This window comes from Sorex fumeus, unplaced genomic scaffold (assembly GCF_029834395.1).
Source record: "Sorex fumeus unplaced genomic scaffold, SorFum_2.1 ptg000012l, whole genome shotgun sequence".
Lineage (NCBI taxonomy): Eukaryota > Metazoa > Chordata > Mammalia > Eulipotyphla > Soricidae > Sorex > Sorex fumeus.
In genome coordinates, this window is record NW_026606069.1 from 383,002 (window position 1) to 402,738 (window position 19,737).

Sequence of the window (19,737 nt, forward strand, 5' to 3'; positions counted from 1 at the left end):
CATGGCAGTAAAACCTAGGACTGGCCATTCATCTTGAGACTAGATTTCCGATTCTGGGGCCATATCTTTCTTCTGGGGCTGTTGAATGATTATCAACACCTGCTACACCTTAAATATCCCATAAGTAAGTGGGGTAGGGGGCTTCTCCTGCTTTTGGCTCCTATGAACTTGGCCTCTTCCCTGTCACATTTCTTGCCCTCCTGCAGACCAGAGGAGCTGCAGATAGGAGACTCTGGTTTGGGGGCTTGTCTAGAACAACTGGAGAGGAGAATAGGGACTGACTGTGGCTTGTGGGGTGAGGGGGGCTTCCCAGTACATGCAAGACACGGGATGGGTAGCTTACAGAATCTGAGGTCAGGCCTACTAGGGCAGGAGATGAAATGAGCACATCCAGGTTTTCTGGGTTCCCAACCACTGGGAAAGGGGGAAAGCAAACTGGAGCCTGGCACATGGTGGTGTGGGTGGGGATGGGGGCCACTGGGCCATGGAGGAACCTGGAGAGAAATCTGATACAGGGCCTTGAGTAGGAAGTCATTCCTCTTGCATCTCTGTCCACAGGTTCTCTAGTTCCCTATCTTGTTCCTTTGTGAGTACAGGAATTATCATAATAGGTATCCCCAAATAAATGAGTTCATGGAAAAGCAAGTAGCTAAGATGTAGGTGGTTTTTGTTTTTTTGGTTTTGTAGCTTTTGTTTTTGGTTTTGTAGCTTTTGTTTTCGGTGAGTTTATCCTTCTCTTTGTTCTCTTCCTTAATTAATCTGGCATCACTTGCAAAATGTTCCCTTCTCAAGAAAAAATGAATTTTTTAAATTCAGAACCTAATTCTGTCTTCTGGTTTTCCACCTTCCGACTCTCTTCAAGAAATTTTGAAATTTGTTTCTTACAATCCGTTTCAGTGGTTTCAATCTTCCTCTTCAGAAGCTCCATGGAGCTTCTGAGCTTCTTTCTTTGACTCGCTGCAGCTCTCTCAGCAGGGATGAGGTAGTGATCCTGGTGGTCAGGGGTGGTCCTGCACTGGGGACACAATAGCTCAGAGTCTTCCTCACAGAACATGTCCACGACCTCCTGGTGCTTCTCACATAGTTTCAGTTCCTGCTGATTCCTTTTATTCACTCTGATGGGGAGCTGATTAACGATGTCAGTGATGTGACACAATTGGTTGTTTCTCTTCAAGTTCCTGTCAGGGCAGTGGTGGAGGAAGACAGGACAGGGGAAGATGTCCTGTAGGTCAACCCAGCGTTGTTGAATGCAGGAGACACAGAAGTTGTGACCACAGGCTAGAGTCACTGGGTCTCTCAGGTAATCTAGACAGAGAGGGCAGCTGGCTTCTGATTGGCGTTCGGCCAGGGAAGCGGAAAAAGCCATTCTTGGAAGAAGGATGTCTGGAGATAAGTCTTTTAAAATATAAGTCTTCTGAAGATAGATCTTTTAGAATGTTTTTTTTTTCTTTTCTTTTTGGCTCTTTCTTTTTGTTTGTTTTGGGTCACACCCGGCAATGCTCAGGGGTTACTTTTGGCTCTGCACTCAGGAATTACTCCTGGCAGTGCTGGGGGACCACATGGGATGCTGGGGGTCGGCTGTATGCAAGGCAAATGCTCTGTCCGCTGTACTATCACTCGGGCCCTGGAATATAAGTCTTCTGAAGATAAGTCTCTCAGAATATAGTTCAGTCCTCCAGTAACCGAGCTGTAAGAAGAAAATATGTGCTCATTACTCACTTTCCTAAAAGAATCTGAACACTCTTTCCAATTTTCTACCAAGCTCTGACAAATACTCGTTTAATTCATTTTCCTAATACAAATGCATTTATTCTGACAGAAAAAGTATTATCGCTCTTCACTCCTGACCTGACGGCGGCGCCCATCTCATCTTAATTCCAGGTCAGAACAGCTGCCGGCTCGCGACCCTGGGACCTCCATCTTTCCCTGCAGGACCCCTGGTGTCCCCCGAGATGCCTGAAGAGAAGCAGTTTTGAGCGTCTGCCCTGCCCTCTTCACTCCTGACCTGACGGCGGCGCCCATCTCATCCCAAACCCAGGGTTCTGTAGAGGCGTGGCCTCCTCAAAAGTGGGCGTGGCCTCAAAAGTGGGTGTGGCTTAATTTCCGGCGGGCCAACACTTACGCGGCCGCAGATTTTTTTCTTACACTAAGGAACCTAGTCCCCAAGGAATCTAGTAACCCAACCTACTCAGCAAAATGAAGAAACAAAGAAAATCTCCAACACAAGGGGAGAAAAACGAAAACAATCTAGACCATTCCGACAATACAGCTCACCTAAGGGACCTCTCTGACATAGAATTCAGGTACGAATTCATCAAGATGTTCAATCAACTCAATGAAACAGTCAGACAGACAGCCAGTAACACCACAGAAAAAATCGACAAATTACGAGAAGAAATGAGGGCAGAAATGTCACGATTAAAAGATTCCATAGATAAAATGAGAAATTCAGTTTCTTCTCTTAAAAATAGAATGACCACAGCTGAAGAGAGAATCAGTGACCTGGAAGATCAGCTGCAACAAGCCAACACGCAACAACAAACAGTGGCAAGGGACCTCAAAATGGCTCTACAGAGAATCAGAGTCCTAGCAGATGATTCCAAGAGGAACAATATTAGAATCATGGGACTACCTGAACCTCAGGGAAACAATCCCAACGAAAAAAACACCGTCAAACAAATCATTGCTGAAAACTTCCCAGAGCTGCACAATGCAGCCATTCAGGTTCAAGGAGCCCGAAGGGTGCCGGCTAAAAGAGACCCCAACAAAAACACTCCAAGACATATCATACTTAGAATGATCGATACTGCCGATAGAGACACAATACTGCAAGCAGCAAGAGCAAAGAAGGAAATCACATACAAAGGAGCATCCCTTAGATTCACAGCAGACCTATCCGAGGAAACCCTACAAGCCCGAAGGCAGTGGCGAGATATAGTCAAAAAACTCACGGAAATGAATGCTTCCCCAAGAATACTCTACCCGGCTAAACTCTCCCTCAAAATCGAAGGAACAGTACACTATTTTATAGATAAACAGCAGCACAGGAACTTCATAGACTCAAAACCAAACCTAAAGCAAGGCCTAAAGGGGCTACTATAAGAAAAGACAAACCCTACAACCATAACACACCCACACAGAAACATGACACAAAACCCCATAACCATTCTCTCTCTCAATGTCAACGGTCTAAATTCACCAGTTAAGAGACACAGAGTGGCAAAATGGATACAGAGACAGAACCCAACATTCTGCTGCCTACAAGAAACTCACCTCAACAGCCAGAGCAAACACAGACTCAAAGTCAAAGGATGGGAAACAATCCTGCAAGCAAACAACTCCCTCAAAAAAGCTGGGGTGGCCATACTAGTATCCGACAACATTAATTTCACCTTGAAAAAGATTAGAAGGGACAGTGAAAGCTATTTTCTCTTCATCAAGGGATACGTACAACAGGAAGAAATCACACTCTTAAATGTATACGCACCTAATGAGGGAACAGCTAAATATTTAAAACAACTGCTAACAGATTTTAAGGAGGACATCACTACCAACACAATAGTACTTGGAGACTTCAACATCGCCTTATCACCTCTGGATAGATCAACACGAACAAAACCCAGCAAGGAATTATTGGCTTTGAAAGAAGTAATAGAAGAGAAAGGGCTTATGGACTTATACAAGGCTTTACACCCCAAAAAGAAAGAATACACATTCTTCTCCAGCGCACACGGAACATTTTCCAAAATAGACCATGTGCTAGGACACAAAACATACCTCAACAGAATCAAGAAGATAGAAATAGTATCAGCCATCTTTTCAGACCATGATGCACTGAGGATAGAAGTGAATCACACACAGACACAGAGAACCAAATCAAACACCTGGAAATTAAACAACTCGATGCTGAACAATGAGTGGGTCAGGAACGAAGTCAAGGATGAAATCAAAAGATACCTGGAAACAAATGAGAATGAAGACACAAACTACCAGAACTTATGGGATGCAGCGAAAGCTGTATTAAGGGGAAAATTTATAGCTCTGCAAGCCTATCTTAAGTCGATAGAAACGATGCACATAAACAATTTGACCTCACAGCTCAAGACCTTAGAAAAGGATCAACAGAAAGAGCCTAAATCAGGCAGAAGGAAAGAGATCATAAAACTTAGAGCAGAAATCAACGACATGGAAAACAAAGAAACAATCCGAAAGATCAATGAAACCAAGAGCTGGTTCTTCGAGAAAATAAATAAGATAGATAAACCACTAGCAACACTCACAAAGAAACAGAGAGAGAGAACCCTAATAAATCGAATCAGAAATAAGAATGGGGATATCACAACAGAAACTAAAGAAATTCAAGAGATCATCAGAGACTACTTTGAAAGTCTCTATGCCACGAAACACGAGAACCTGGAAGAAATGGATAAATTCCTGGATTTCTACCATCTCCCAAAGCTGAATCAAGAAGATACAGAGTACCTGAATAGACCTATTCACATCAAGGAAATTGAAACTGTAATCAAAAGTCTTCCCAAAAACAAAAGCCCAGGCTCAGACGGATTTACTAGCGAATTTTTCCAAACATTTAAAGAGGACCTATTGCCAATTCTTCTCAAGCTTTTCCAGGAAATTGAAAAAACAGAAACTCTCCCAAACAGCTTCTATGAAGCCCATATCTCTCTAATACCAAAAGGAAACAAAGACACCACAAGAAAAGAAAACTACAGGCCAATATCCCTGATGAACATGGATGCGAAGATTCTCAACAAAATACTAGCCAATAGAATACAACTCATCAAAAAGATCATACATCATGACCAAGTGGGATTCATCCCAGGGATGCAAGGATGGTTCAACATTCGGAAATCAATCAACATAATCCATCATATCAACAAAGAAAAGATAAAAATCATATGATCATATCAATAGACGCAGAGAAAGCTTTTGACAAGATCCAGCACCCATTCATGATGAAAACCCTTGCCAAAATGGGGATAGAGGGGACTTTCCTCAATATAGTTAAAGCCATCTACCACAAACCTACAGCAAACATCATCCTCAATGGGGAAAAACTGAGACCCTTCCCCCTAAGGTCAGGGACGAGACAAGGATGCCCACTCTCTCCACTGCTGTTCAATATAGTACTGGAAGTACTTGCAATAGCGATTAGGCAAGAAAAAGATATTAAGGGCATCCAGATAGGGAAAGAAGAAATTAAGCTCTCACTATTCGCAGATGACATGATACTATACTTAGAGAACCCTAAAACCTCTACCAAGAAACTCCTAGAAACAATAGGCTTGTATAGTAAAGTGGCAGGCTATAAAATCAATACCCAAAAATCCATGGCATTCCTATACGTAAATAGTGAAAGAGAAGCAAGTGACATCAAGAAAACAATCCCATTCACAATTGTGCCCCAGAAAATCAAGTATCTAGGAATCAGCTTAACTAAGGAAGTAAAGGACCTGTACAAAGAAAACTACAAAACGCTACTTCAGGAAATAAAAGAGGACACGAGGAAATGGAAAAATATCCCCTGTTCATGGATGGGGAGAATCAACATCATCAAAATGGCAATACTTCCCAAAGCACTGTACAAATTCAATGCAATCCCTATAAGGATACCCATGACATTCTTCAAAGAAATGGAGCAAACACTCCTGAAATTTATATGGAACAATAAGCCCCCACGAATAGCTAAAGCAATTCTTGGGAAAAAGAAAATGGGAGGAATCAACCTCCCTAACTTCAAACTCTACTACAAGGCAGTAATAATTAAAACAGCATGGTACTGGAACAAAAGCAGAGCTGCAGACCAATGGAACAGAGTTGAATATACTGACATTTCCTCCCAAACATATAATCATCTAATTTTTGATAAGGGGGCAAGAAAAGTGAAATGGAGCAGGGAAAGCCTCTTCAACAAACTGTGCTGGCAAAATTGGACGGCTACATGCAAAAAAGTGGGCTCAGATCTCTGCCTAACACCATGCACAAAAGTAAGATCAAAATGGATTTATGACCTCAACATCAGACCAGAATCCATAATGTTTATTGAAGACAAAGTCGGCAAAACTCTCCATGATATTGAAGCTAATGGTATCTTCAAAGATGTCACGCCACTGGCCGAGCAAGTGAAAACAGAGATAGACAAATGGGACTATCTTAAACTAAGAAGCTTCTGCACCTCAAAAGAAACATTGACCAAAATACAAAGACAGCCGACAGAATGGGAAAGGATATTCACCAAGTACACATCCGACAAGGGGTTGATATCAAGGATATACAAGGTACTGGTTAAACTCCACAAGAAGAAATCACCCAACCCCATCAAAAAATGGGGTGAGGAAATGAACAGAAACTTTCGCAAAGAAGAAATTCGAATGGCAAAAAGGCACATGAGAAAATGCTCTACATCACTAATCATCAGAGAGATGCAGATCAAAACCACAATGAGATATCATTTCACACCACAGAGACTGGCCCACATCCACAAGAACAAAAGCAACCGGTGCTGGCGCGGATGTGGCGAGAAAGGGACCCTCCTTCACTGCTGGTGGGAATGCCGGCTGGTCCAACCCTTTTGGAAAACAGTATGGACGACTCTCAAAAAATTAGAATTTGATCTGCCATTTGACCCAGCTATAGCACTCCTGGGAATATATCCCAGAGAGGCAAAAAGGTATAGTCGAAGTGACATCTGCAATTGTTTGTTCATTGCAGCACTCTTTACAATAGCCAGAATCTGGAAAAAACCTGAGTGCCCAAGAACAGATGACTGGTTAAAGAAACTTTGGTACATTTACACAATGGAGTACTATGTAGCTGTTAGAAAAGATGAAGTTATGAAATTTACATACAAGTGGTACTACATGGAAAGTATCATGTTAAGCGAAATGAGTCAGAAAGAGCGGGATAGACACAGAAAGATTGCATTCATCTGGGGAACATAAAGCAACAAAAAGGGAGAGTAACACCCAGGAATGGCTGAGATTAGTACCAGGAATTTTGCTCCATGAATGGAAGGCCAGCCACAGGCTCTAGGTGAAAAGGAAGCTCAGATAGAGAAGAGAGTACCAAATGAAGGGTGTTGTGAGGGCCCTCCCAGGGTGGGAGAAGGATGCTAAAAGTAGTCGATAGACCAAACATGATCGCCACTCAAAGCTTCTCTTGCAAAACACAGTACCCAAAAGAAGAGAGAGAGAACAAGGGGGAATACCCTGCCACAGAGGCAGGATGGGACGGGGGGGGGGGGGGATCAGGGTGGGGGGGGATGCTGGGACCCATGGGGATGGATGACAGGCACTGGTGGAGGGATGGGCACTTGATCATTGTATAACTGAAACCCAAGCACAAAATTTGTAAGCCTATAACTGTAACTCATGGTTTTTCACTAATAAAAAAAGACAAAAGAAAAAAAAAGTATTATAAGGCCATGTATCTTTGAGTATCTAATTGTTACAAGCCTTCCTTTTAATAATTATATTATGATTTATTGACATTAAAACAGGTTCTATCTATTAATTATCAAAAAATTAGAATTTACACATGGACTAGTATGTGGTCTTAGTTTTGCTTGAAAAGGCTGAGAAAAAGAAAGCTGCAGTTACATTTTTATTGGAGGATTTGTTATGGTTATCATAATAGTTTTGTTTCATCTGCCTAATATGCTGTCTAGCAATATATTAGAGCTCACTATTACTGTGTTGCCCCTCTTCTAACCAAATCAATTTTTTATCTTACTCTTTTCTGTCTTTTCTTCTACATTTCAAATACCTGAGATTTCTTATCTTTTTCTTCCCTACATTTCAATTACCTGAGATATCAAAATTTCTGAGTCTACAATGTTACTTCAGGGATTACTCCAAACATCCCTAACCTCTTATCATTGTTTTCACTCTACGTTCTTTCCACTCATGGTTCCTGCTTCTTCGACCCCATATGAAACTTCAAATGAAGAGGAATTCATTTTGGTTAGGACCATAGGGTGACAGTCAGGGCTGCACCTCTCTCTTACACATCACTGACTGCATTCTCCCCAGAATCTGCCTACATTCACCAATCTCTAAGATCAAAGATGCTTTTTATTTTTTTTTTAATTTTTTGCTTTTTGGGTCACACCCGGCAATGCACAGGGGTTACTCCTGGCTCATGTACTCAGGACTTGCTCTTGGCGTGCTCGGGGAACCATATTGATGCTGGGAATCGAACCCCAGTTGGCTGCGTGCAAGGCAAACACCCTAGCCACGGTGCTATTGCTGCAGCCCCTCAAAGATGCTTTTTAAAAGAATTCCACAAACAAACTATTCAGTTTCCGCATGGTGGCTCCATTGTTTCATAAAAAAAAAAAATGCTATGTCAGTTTCTGCACACAGTAACACAGCAGAGAATTAAAATTTATACTTTGAATATTTGGCTGGAGCAATAGCATAGTGGGTAGGGAGTTTGCCTTGCACGCAGCCAACATGGCTGACCTGAGTTCGATTCCTCTCTCCCTCTCAGAGAGCCTGGCAAGCTACTGAGAGTATCTCGCTCACATGGCAAAGCCTGGCAAGCTCCCCGTGATGTATTCGATATGCCATACACAGTAACAAATCTCACAATGGAGACGTTGCTGGCCCCACTCAAGCAAATGGAGGAACAATGGGAGGACAGTGACAGTGATACTGTACTAAGGAGTATGTTAGTATAAACATGAACGTTAAGGTGCCTATAGTGTGGGCTCAGAAGGAGATGAGGAATATACTACTTGAAACTAATTTGGTCCCCTGAGTGATCCGTGCTTAGGCATGAATTTGGAAGTCAGTCCTAACCTGGTTGTGAAAAAACAAAGCAAAACAAAACAAAAAAAACCAGAAAATATAATGGAAAGAAAAAAATGTTTTCTAACTAATCTCAGTATATGCATGTATATGCTATATGAATAAAATGAAATTAGATATAAACCCCTCAAAACATACAAAATAGGCAATCACAGTTCCACCACACAGAATTAAAGATAGGGTGTACTGTCTATTCAGATTTTTTGTCTATGTGAAAATGTCTGCCACTAGTTAAATATCATACTTACATATTCTTCCCAAAAATTGGAAATCTTTTATCGTTGTGAATATTGATTCTGTAACATGAAAATTGGTGAAAGTCAAATCTTCCAACCTCACAGATAATGTGTTATATAATAACAATTATGAAGTTTTGCAATGCTTTCAAAATACTTTACTGTTGCACAGAAGACCTGAAATATCTTTTACATTTAAAAAATTTTTTGTTTTATTTACAACAAATAAGGGTACAATTATTTCTATATACGACTTATTACAAAAGAGAAGGTTTCTCCTTCATTGCCCCTAAATATGAATATCTATGCAACTGTTTCATCATGTTTACATCAACAGTTTTCCACTTAGAATGGGAAAATAAAGACACGGGATTATCCTCCCTTTAAACCCTCCCCACACCAACAGACAGAGGGGCGCAGTCGGGCCCCAAGCGAAAGTAGGCTGAGCTTTTGAGCAAAGGGCTCGGTGAATGAGTGCAGGTGAGACCTGTGGGCGGCGTTGTAGAAGGAAAGCTGGCCCAGCTCCCAGTCCAGGTAAAGGCCATGGCCGCGGGCTGGTCCCTGAGAGCCAGAGGCACTGCCCCCGCACTCATGCTCATGGCCAGGTAGTCGCCTTCCTGCAGCTGCAGTGTCCAGCATCTCTTGGGAGCCGCCAGGGGACGCGAGACCTGGGCCGAAGGGGCCACGCTGCACATGCCCACGGCCCACTCGGGCTTGGCGCCCACCTGCACCTCCCAGTAATGGCGGCCAGAGGCGAAGCCCTCCCGGCCCAGGACCACCAGCTGGGCGGTCTCATCCTAGGGTCCGGGATACCCAGCAAGGTTGGGATTTTTCCTCACCCAGGTCACAAACTTTTTATCTTTAGACATGCGCAGGCTGGGGTGGGCCGTGTCGGGGTCCAGGCTGATGCTCTCTCGAAATCTCCGCATGATGCTGCTGAGCGCCGAGCACAGAGGAAGGAGGCTGTAGGCCACCGGCCTGAAGGGCAGGAGCTTCACAGCCCTGGGCTGCAGACCCGCCGAGCGCTGCTGCAGGCCCCTCAACCCCCTCAGCAACATCTCCTCGGACATCAAGCTCAGCTCAGCCACCTCCCTTCTGAGGTCTTTCAGCATTGAGATACGGTCTGAGTAAAGAGCGACCTTGGCCCTGAACTGCTGCTGCAGGCGTTTGTCCTCTGGACTCCTGCAGAGCGCTGCCTCTTTCTCAGGCTCCACAAACTGGCTGAGCTACTCAAATTCCGAGGCCAACTGACTGTTATGCATTCTTACCTCCTCTCTCAGCGGCGGGAGGTTTCTATCTTGGATGACTAAGAGCTTCTCCACCATTGCCCGCTGTGTCTTCAGGGACTCGATGAAGCCGCCGAGCCTCTGTTTGTACTGATGTGCAACCTCCTCCACGGGCCTGACGTGGTGGCCCTGGTGGGCAGGGCCCTGGGCGCACAGGTGACATACCGGCTCCTGGTCATCTTCGCAGAACAGGCTCACCCCCTGCCTGTGCTCCTCACACTTGCGCTGCTCTGTCCGCGCCATCTCACTGCTAACAGAGCTGTGCAAGAGCTTGACCAGATCCACCAGCCTGCCCAGCTGGGCATTACCACTGACGTGCATCTCCTGGTGGGCCCCCCTGGCACACGGGACAACAGAATCTGTCCTGCAGGTCTTTCCATGACATGCGGATGCAGGAGTCACAGAAGTTGTCGCAGCAGTCGATGGTGATGGGGTTATTGAGGTATACCAGTCAGACGGGACAGATGAGCCTTGGCTGCTTTTTGACCAGGACAGCCGACACCTCCTCCATCCTCGGGTGTGGGAAGGGCAGGTAAGGGTCAACAGGCAATCCTTATAGACAGGGGCTCCTTGAATTCTCTCTTACCAGAAAAGAGTCACACAGTTAAACTTATGTCCTGGACTATGTTTTTCTCTCAATGAGGGGTGCCCTCTGATGAGCACATCTCTGGTCTCAGGGTTGGGTTCTCAAACGATATTCACATACCTTGAGCATTGTAATGAGCCTCTGATTATTCTCTTTGCCTCCTTTCTTTCAGACCACCTCCAGTCTCACCAGCCTTGAAGAGACTCATGGACTAGAGCTTCTGGAGAATTCCACCTCCATAATGTAGAGTGGGAAACTCAAGCTAGATCACAGCGATGAAAACTAACATCTGGGACTTAGTATAAGGTACATTAATATCAGATCATCTGTGAGGTGCCCTCTAGACTCTGTGCTCCATAAAGAAGCCATAAGAGTTAAGCTTTAGCCCCAAATAACTGCAAATCCCCTCATTGATTTCTACTCACAGCAAGGGGGACCTCGTCTGGCAGTCTTAGATGATGGCATGAGCTGACTCTCCTTGTAGGGCTGTGGAGGTCACACACTGTCTGCTCTTGACAGTGACCACAGTGTTTATGTACTGTTCACTGGGTGGGTCTCTCTTCTTTAGAGACCCACCCAGGAAAGATGGATAGGGAGGGAGGGAGAAAGTGGGGGGCGGGACTTTTGGTGGACTTTCAGAGCTTTGATTGGACTGGGATATACTTTCCTAATAAATCGATCAAGGTGAGTTGTGGGATCTTTGTTAATATGCATAATCTAATTTCAGTCTGTCAATTCTTCCCTAAATCTTTCTTAATCCTCCTAATTTTATCCTTGTTGAGGAAGAAACGGGGCAAGCCAGAAACGGGGTAAGCCATGGGATCACAATAAAATAGAACAAAAAGAAACGAACATACTAAACTTAGACCTAAGCTGAATGGTCATTCTCTCTCCAGGGATGGGAACCTAGGTATATCATTTTCTCCTTAGATTCTGCAGTGACATCATTTTTTCTCTAACATGTTAAAATTGTTCCCGACTGTTAGCTAATATATGTGCTTTTTCAAAAATAGCACTGATTCTTCTCCAGGTGTTTCTCCTGGCTCTTCACTCAAGGATTACTCCTGATGTGCTTGAGGACTATATGGTATAGTGAGGACTCAAACCCGAGGCAGCCTCATGCAAGGCAAATGCCCTAATCACTGTATTATCTCTCCAGTTCCGTTAGGCCACATAATTTAAAATAACTTTTATCTTTATTAAAAAATATTTATTAAGGCACCATGATTTACAGAAGCCATTCTTAGTTGAGTTTCAGGAATACAGTTTTCCAAAAACCAATCCCATCACCAATGTCAACTTCCCTCAATCAATATTCACAGTTTTCCTCCAGCTGCTATAAAGTTAAGAAAAAAATGGTTATCAATATCAATGCTAAATGTTTTTATCCAGCACTGATAAGTATAAGGGCAGGAGCGATAGCACAGCGGTAGGGCGTTCGCCTTACAAGCAGCCAACATGGCCGACCTGAGTTTGATTCCTCCTCCCCTCTCGGAGAGCCCGGCAAGCTACCGAGAGTATTCGATATGCCAGACACAGTAACAACAAAAGTCTCCAATGGAGACGTTACTGGGCCCGCTCGAGCAAATCGACGATCAACGGGAGAGCCTTTACCTTTACCTTTTAGATTCAAGAACTGTAACAGTAGTTTCCTTTCAAATCTATGTAACGGGGGCTGGAGAGTAGGTAAGGTGCTTGCCTTGCATGTGGCTGACCAGGTTTCATCCTGTCACCCACTATGGTCTCGTGCCTGACACTGCAAGGAATAATCCCTGAGTGCAGATCCAGGACTAAGCTACATAGTAAGGAATTTGTTTTAATATAGCCAATTAGGGCTGGAGTGATAGCACAGCGGGTAGGGTGTTCGCCTTGCATGTAGCCAACATGGCCAACCCGAGTTTGATTCCTCCGCCCCTCTTGGAGAGCCAGGCAAGCTACTGAGAGTATCTTGCCCGCAAGGCAAAGCCTGGCAAGCTACCCGTGACGTATTCCATATGCCAAAAACAGTAACAGCAAATATCACGATTTGTTGTGAGATGTTACTGGTGCCCGCTCGAGCAAATCGATGAACAATGGGAGGACAGTGCTGCAGTGGTACAGCCTAATGGGGTTTGATCCCCAGCATCACAAAGGGTCCGGAAGTCACCCTTGAGTCTAAGCCATAAGTAAGCCCCGAGCACAGCTGCATCTGGATTTAAAAATCAATAAGTTAAAAATAAAACACTCACCACCGCCAGTGGGCTGGAGCGATAGCACAGTGGTAGGGCGTTTGCCTTGTGTGCAGCTGGCTTGACTGAGGCCGGTTCAATTCCTCTGCCCCTTTCGGAGAGCCCGGCAAGCTATCAAGAGTATCTTGCTCTCACAGCAAAGCCTGGAAAGCTACCCGTGACTTATTCAATATGCCAAACACAGTAACAACAAAGTCTCAAAATGGAGACGTTACTGGGCCCGCTCGAGAAAATTGATGAAAAACGGGATGACAGTGATAGTGATGCCACCAGTAATGACCCCAACACTACATTCCAAATATTCTTTCTAATCACCTTAGACCCTAAGTCTTCACATCGTTCAGACATGTATGGTACCACTGTATTACTTCCGAGGCCCACATTTATGTGCTTTTCTACTTCCTCCTTAGAAACCTGGTCTTAAACTCTAGATCTATAATGGTCACTCGACCTTTTCACCAAAAAAGTCAAAGGAAGAGCATCAAGTTTACATGCTCCCCAGAACCCAGTTCACTGTTACTTCTAGCACTGTAGTACTGTCCTCCCGTTGTTCATCGAATTGCTCGAGCGGGCACCAGTAATGTCTCCATTGTGAGACTTTTTGTTACTGTTCTTGGCATATAGAATACGCCACGGGGGGCTTGCCAACCTCTGCCGTGCGGGTGGGTTACTCTTGGTACCTTGTCGGGCTGTCCGAGAGGGGCAGAGGACTCAAAACCGGGTCAGCTGCGTGCAAGGCAAACACCCTACCTGCTGTGCTATCGATCCGGCCCGAAATTCTATGCTAGACTTTATAAATCCTAATTTGTGGACAGTCACAGATTTGTCATTCTCTCTATGATTCAAGAAAATCAGCTGAAAGGAAAAGTGAGAATTTGAACTGTGGACACTAGCTATTTAGGGATTTATTACATACTTAACCTATCTTTGTGGAACCGGTGCTCTTTTTATGCTTTAGAGTTATATACTGAGAAATTCAGAAATGTGCCTGACATGAGAAGAGAGGGAAGACTGTGTTTGGGATTGAGACATTTGTAACCATTTACATGAGGATCATTCTACTTTTGTGTATATTTTAACTTTACCTTAAACCAGAAATTTTGTTGCTGCTTTTGAATCACAGCTGGCTATGCTCAGGGCTTATTCCAGGCTCTGCGCTCTGGGATCAATACACATGGCAGGATTGGAAAACCATATAGGTTGTCAGGGATCAAACCCATGCAAGCCAAGCACCAAACCAAACTTCATGCAAGCCAAGCACGAAGGTCTACCGTAACCCAACCCCCCACCCCTCCAATTTCTAATTTAGGAGCAGATAAAACCCAATTTAACCACTTAATGCTGACAACTTGGATTAGGTTTCTGAATTAAGATGATTATTTGTTTCGGGTTTTTTTTTAGGGGGGGAGGGGCAGCATACTTGCATGCAAAGCTTGTGCTTTAGCCCATTATTGCATTTTCCTCTCCAGTCCCAGAATAAGCCAATTCTTTTTTTTTTAAACTTCAAATAGTTTTTATTTTTCACCATATAGGTAATAGAGATCTTAAAACACTGTAAAATTCACAAACATTAAAAGTAAAAACCCCAATAAGTGTTAAATTGGTGTGAATGTTTCAAAATGAATTGTAATTGCTAATTTTAAAATTTTGAGTAAATTTACAATCTTTAATAATGTAACCATAATGTAACTTTTGGTTTCCTAATATTATTTAATTAAAAATCCAGAGAGAAAGAAAATAATTGGCCTACTTCTGAGGGATATTTTCCCTATACACTAGTTAAAAAAATAATTTGGTATTGCATATGAGAATTTATATTTCTTATTCTGGTTTTATAGTAGCTTTAATATATAGAGGTTAGAAATTAGGCTAGGTGAAATGAAGTCTTCAAATACTTCATACACATGCATTTTGTCCATAGGTGATAACGTCCTACTTCAATTATTTCATTGGGATCATTTTATTAAGTTATCTCATGACATTTTCTTTTTTTTATTTTTTTTTAATTTTATTAGTGAAACACCATGTGGTACAGTTGTAGACTTACAAAATTTTGTGCTTGGATTTCAATTATACAATGGTCTAATACCCATTCCTACACCAGTGCCTATTTTCCACCACCACGGGTCCCAGTATCCCTCCCAACCCCTATCCCCCCCATCCCACCCTACCTCTGTGGCAGGGTATTCCCTTTTGTTCTCTCTCTCCTTCTGGGTGCTGTGGTTTGCAAAAGAGGCGTTGAGTGGCAATCATGTCGGGTCTAAAGTCTACTTTCAGCATGCATCTCCCATCCTGGGAGGATCCTCTCAACACCCTTTATTTGATGCTCCCTTCTCTATCTGAGCTCCCTCTCCCCCTAGCATGTGTGGCTGGCCTCCAAGCCATGGAGCAAACATACTGGTAATAATCTTGGCCTTGCTTGGGTGTTAGTCTCCTATTTTATTAGAATAAGCCAATTCTTAAGGGGATTGGGCACTGTGACTCAATGGGAAAGCATACGCTTTGCATGTTTAATCCCCAGCACCTTTTTTTTTAGAGATCAAAAGAGTAAGCAAGATTTTTCTGTTTACTCTACTTCTGAGGTATTTCCATTTGTACTGTCCACAAAATAGGTATATATTAGATCTTCCTGTTAAATTGATACTTGAAGAGTCAGGGAAAAACCCTTTCCCCTGTCTTACCTCCTGGTACAGGGAATCAAAACCACTACTTGCTTTCCTTCCTGTCAGTCATTCACTCTTGTTCAGAAATCCCCAGCATTTAGTACTGTTCCAGGCCCTTCTCTAGGGCAGGGGAGTGCCTAGATGGTTCTCTACATCTAACCCGGATCTTTCCAACCCAGGTGCTATGCTAGCTTCCTGGTATCTATCAGAAGACTTCTCTCTGCCTCCAGCATTTCCTTTCCTTCTCACTGTCCCTTTCCAACCAAAACACTGCTTATAGTCTGAGAGACAGATGAGGGGTTAAGGTATTTGTCCTGCATGTGGCCATCCTTGGTTGTATCCCCTGCACTATACCACCAGGAATGATCCCTGAGCATGGAGCCAGGAGTAAGCCATGAGCACAACCAGGTGTGCCCCGTCCCAGCGCAAAAAAAAAGAAAAACAAACAAACAAAGTAAGATCACCCCTATTGCCTACTGACCAAGTAAAAGAATGCTTGATTTTTCATTCCCCCTTTGTCCTCCTCAAAGCTGGGCAACTTCCCAGTACAGGAGGTTTCACTTTGGGGGACAAAGCTGGGCAGCTTCCCAGTACAGGACGTTTCAGTTTGGGGAAAATGCACCCTCGTAAATGATTTGTAAATGATGTACGAGGAACAGCACAGTCTCTATGGATATGTCAAAACTGTAACAAAGCAGGCCGCTCCGACCGGTAGCATTAGGTCGAAAGGGTCACCAGGTGGCTGACCAACGGTGCATGGCTCTGCCCACTGTGACTGACCAATGGTGCATGGCTCTATTCATCGTCCCATCCACTTTCCCACGTCCCATCCCCTTTCCTTTCTCTTGGGTGGGCTGTGGAAACATACTGAAGTCTGTACCTGTGCTCTGAATAAACGCACGCGCGCATTCATGCCATCTCCTGAATGACGGAACCCTGTGTGACTCGAGTGCTGATTTCACCCTGACGGCCCTCCCCTGGCTTGGCTCCGCAGCGCCGGACGCGGCAATCCCTACCTGAAAATTTTGCAGTGAGCTTCTGACTCCTCACATGAAAACACGGGTCTGTCTTCCCTCACTTAAATCTACCTCACCTCTTTTCTCCTTCTCTGTACAATTGCAGGGGGGGCGGGGAGAAAAGCTATACTTCTTACTGAAAACTTTCTTAGAAATATCTCGAGGGGAAAGAAAGAAAAGTACCTTTCTATCCTGTGGTAGATGGAATAATAGTGCACCAGTGGTGTCTATGTTCCAATCGCAGAATCTGAATTTGCTCAGTCACGGAGTCAATGGTTATGAAGATTTCAGACAGAGGGCTAGAGAGGCCAACCAATAGACTGAGGTTGCCTGTGGGAGTCCTGGGTTTAATTTCTGGAGCTGCATAGTTCCCTAAACCAGCAGAAGTGACCCCGAGCACAGAGCCTGCAGTAGCCCCTCACTGATACTTAAGCAAAATAAATCAGAGAGAGAAGAGCAAATCCCAGATGGCATCACTCAGCTGTGGCATACAGGAAGGAAAAAACAAAGCTTGATACAGCATTAAAGAACAAATAAGGCTTGGCTTTGGATTGCAAAACTCAGACTACTAAATGGTTGAAGGAGAGAGAAGAGAAAAAAATACATAGACAGTTGCCTTGGGCATTTTGTTGGTGGTGGGATACAGTGACTTTGTATAATAAATGTTAATACTATTGTAAACAATGTACCTGAACTGTAATAAAGATAAAACAAAGTCAGGCCAGAGAAATAGTCCAAAAGGTAGATGCTTGCCTTTTACTCAGTTGACCTGGGTTCAATTCCCAGCACTCTCTACGATCTCCTGAGCCCTGCCAGGAATGACCTCTGAGCAGAGAGTCAGGACCTGAGCACCATAAGGTAGGCTCTCCTAACAACGAAACACAAAAAATATAAACATGCAAATGAGTCAGAAAATAATAAAAAGTCTGACTTCTTCCAGGCTGTGGGATAAATGACAGACAATATCATGACAGGGAGGATACAGAGGTTTTTCTTCTAGAACTACAGAAGCAAGGAAAGTCACTTAGCCTTGACTTCAGAACTTTGTTGTGCTCCGAATAATCATGTGCTGTTCTGTGCTGCTGTGTTCAGGTTTTGTTAGTGTTTGCATTTTTTTAGGTCGTACTATTAGTAAAAGGAGGTCCAGAACAGCAAAAGGAAATGTCATCTCGAGTCTGCAGTTTGCTGTGTCATGGAAAGGCTTCCTTCTAGAAGATGAAAACTGAGGGCACCATACACGTTGGACTGACTTGGAGGATGCAGCCCGACATCGCAAGGCAGTTTTTTGAAAACAAGATATACTAAATTGCTTTGTCTTTAAAATAAAGGGAACTTCATGCTGAGGGACTATTGTGTGCAGACTATTAAGAACCTTCTATAGGAAAATGCATTTTAAGATTTCGAAAACAATTTTCACATTATCTAGTATTAAAAAACAAAAGCAACGTAATTCTTTCTGACATCTAATGAACCTGGAAACCACTCCTACACAAGCTTAATTTAAGAAGTAAGTTCAATGTTAGAAAACAGAATCACTTTAGCTAGTGTTTCAGATGTTAAGAAGACGTGTTTTCTTGTTCTAAAGGAAAACAGGGTGTAAAACATAATCAGAAATCTGTTTTGCCATTACACTGGAAGTCTGACAGAAGCCAATGTCGGTGGGGTTGTGGTCAGAAAATACCCTTCATTCACTGCTGGTGGGAATGTCACCTGGTTTAGCCTTTATGGAAAAAAATGGAGGTCAATCCAATAAATAAGAATAGAACGACCAGCAATGGCACTTTTTGGCATCTATCCCCCCCACACAGAAACATTGCTCTGAAAGGATATATGCCCACCTATGTTCATTACCTCACTTATGCAATAGCCAAGATATGGAAACAACACAAATGTTCAACTACAGATGACTGGATCAAGAAATTGTGGTATTTTACACAATGGAATACTACATAGCTAAAAGAATGAACCAAATCGTGCAATTTGCAACAACATGGATAGAACTAGAGGATCTCATGCTGATTGAAGTCAGTCAGAGGGAAAAAGAATTGATACAGACAGATCTCAGGAGTGGGACTTAAAGATATACAGAAAAGTGGTAAAAAAGGGCCTAAGGCAACACAACAAGCCCAAAAGTTGGGCTACACTAGCACGCAACAGGGACAAATGGAGACGTTACTGGCGCCCGCTCGAGCAAATCGACGACTAACGGGAAGTTAAGTGATTAAGTGATTTAAAAAGTTAAAAAAGAAATTCCCTTGGGAAATCATCACTTTAAAGAATTAACTGATCACCCCAGGCACACAGCCTGCAACCCACCCTTTCTAAAACTGTGCTCCATCTTCCCTTTTCTTTTTGGTTTTTGGACCACACCCAGCTGTGCTCAGTAATTACCTGGCAGTGTTGAGGGACCCTATGTGTAAATAGAGATTGAACCTCTGCTGACAGTGTTCGAAACAAGAAATTTTATCTGATACACTATTTTTTCACTGACCCTTCTCAACCCTACACACACTTTTCTTTCTTTTTTTTTTTTTAATTAGTGAAACACCAGGAACTACAGCTGTAGACTTACAAACTTTCCTGCTTGGGTTTCAGTTATACATCCTTCCACCAGTACCCATTCTCCACCACCAATGATCCCAGTAGCCCTCCCACCTCCCCCCAACCCCACCCTGCCTCTGTGGTAGGGCATTCCCTTTTGCTCACTTTCCTCAAGGGTGTTGCAGTTTGCAATAGAGGTATTGAGCAGCCATTGTGTTCAGGCTATAGTCTGCTTTCAGCATGCTTCTGTTCAATACAATTTTCTTTTGAGGATCTGAAAAGACAGCTCAAATCATTGAGAAAATTCTTTGCATGCAGGAGGTCAAGGTTCAACCACAGGCACCCCATGCTTC

At 43.4% G+C, this 19,737-nt stretch overlaps 2 protein-coding genes across 2 annotated transcripts; both read right to left on the minus strand.

Moving 5' to 3' along the window:
* Positions 1-787: 787 nt before the first annotated feature.
* On the minus strand, positions 788-1,366 carry LOC130020439 (putative tripartite motif-containing protein 61). The gene has a single exon (XM_056111052.1). The coding sequence runs from the start codon at positions 1,364-1,366 to the stop codon at positions 788-790; it is 579 nt and encodes a 192-aa protein (XP_055967027.1).
* Positions 1,367-9,447: 8,081 nt separating this feature from the next.
* On the minus strand, positions 9,448-10,671 carry LOC130020440 (tripartite motif-containing protein 75-like). The gene is made up of 3 exons (XM_056111053.1): positions 10,333-10,671; positions 9,904-10,290; positions 9,448-9,861 (listed from the first exon to the last, which is right to left on the minus strand). The coding sequence occupies exons 1-3, from the start codon at positions 10,669-10,671 to the stop codon at positions 9,448-9,450; spliced, it is 1,140 nt and encodes a 379-aa protein (XP_055967028.1).
* Positions 10,672-19,737: the final 9,066 nt, after the last annotated feature.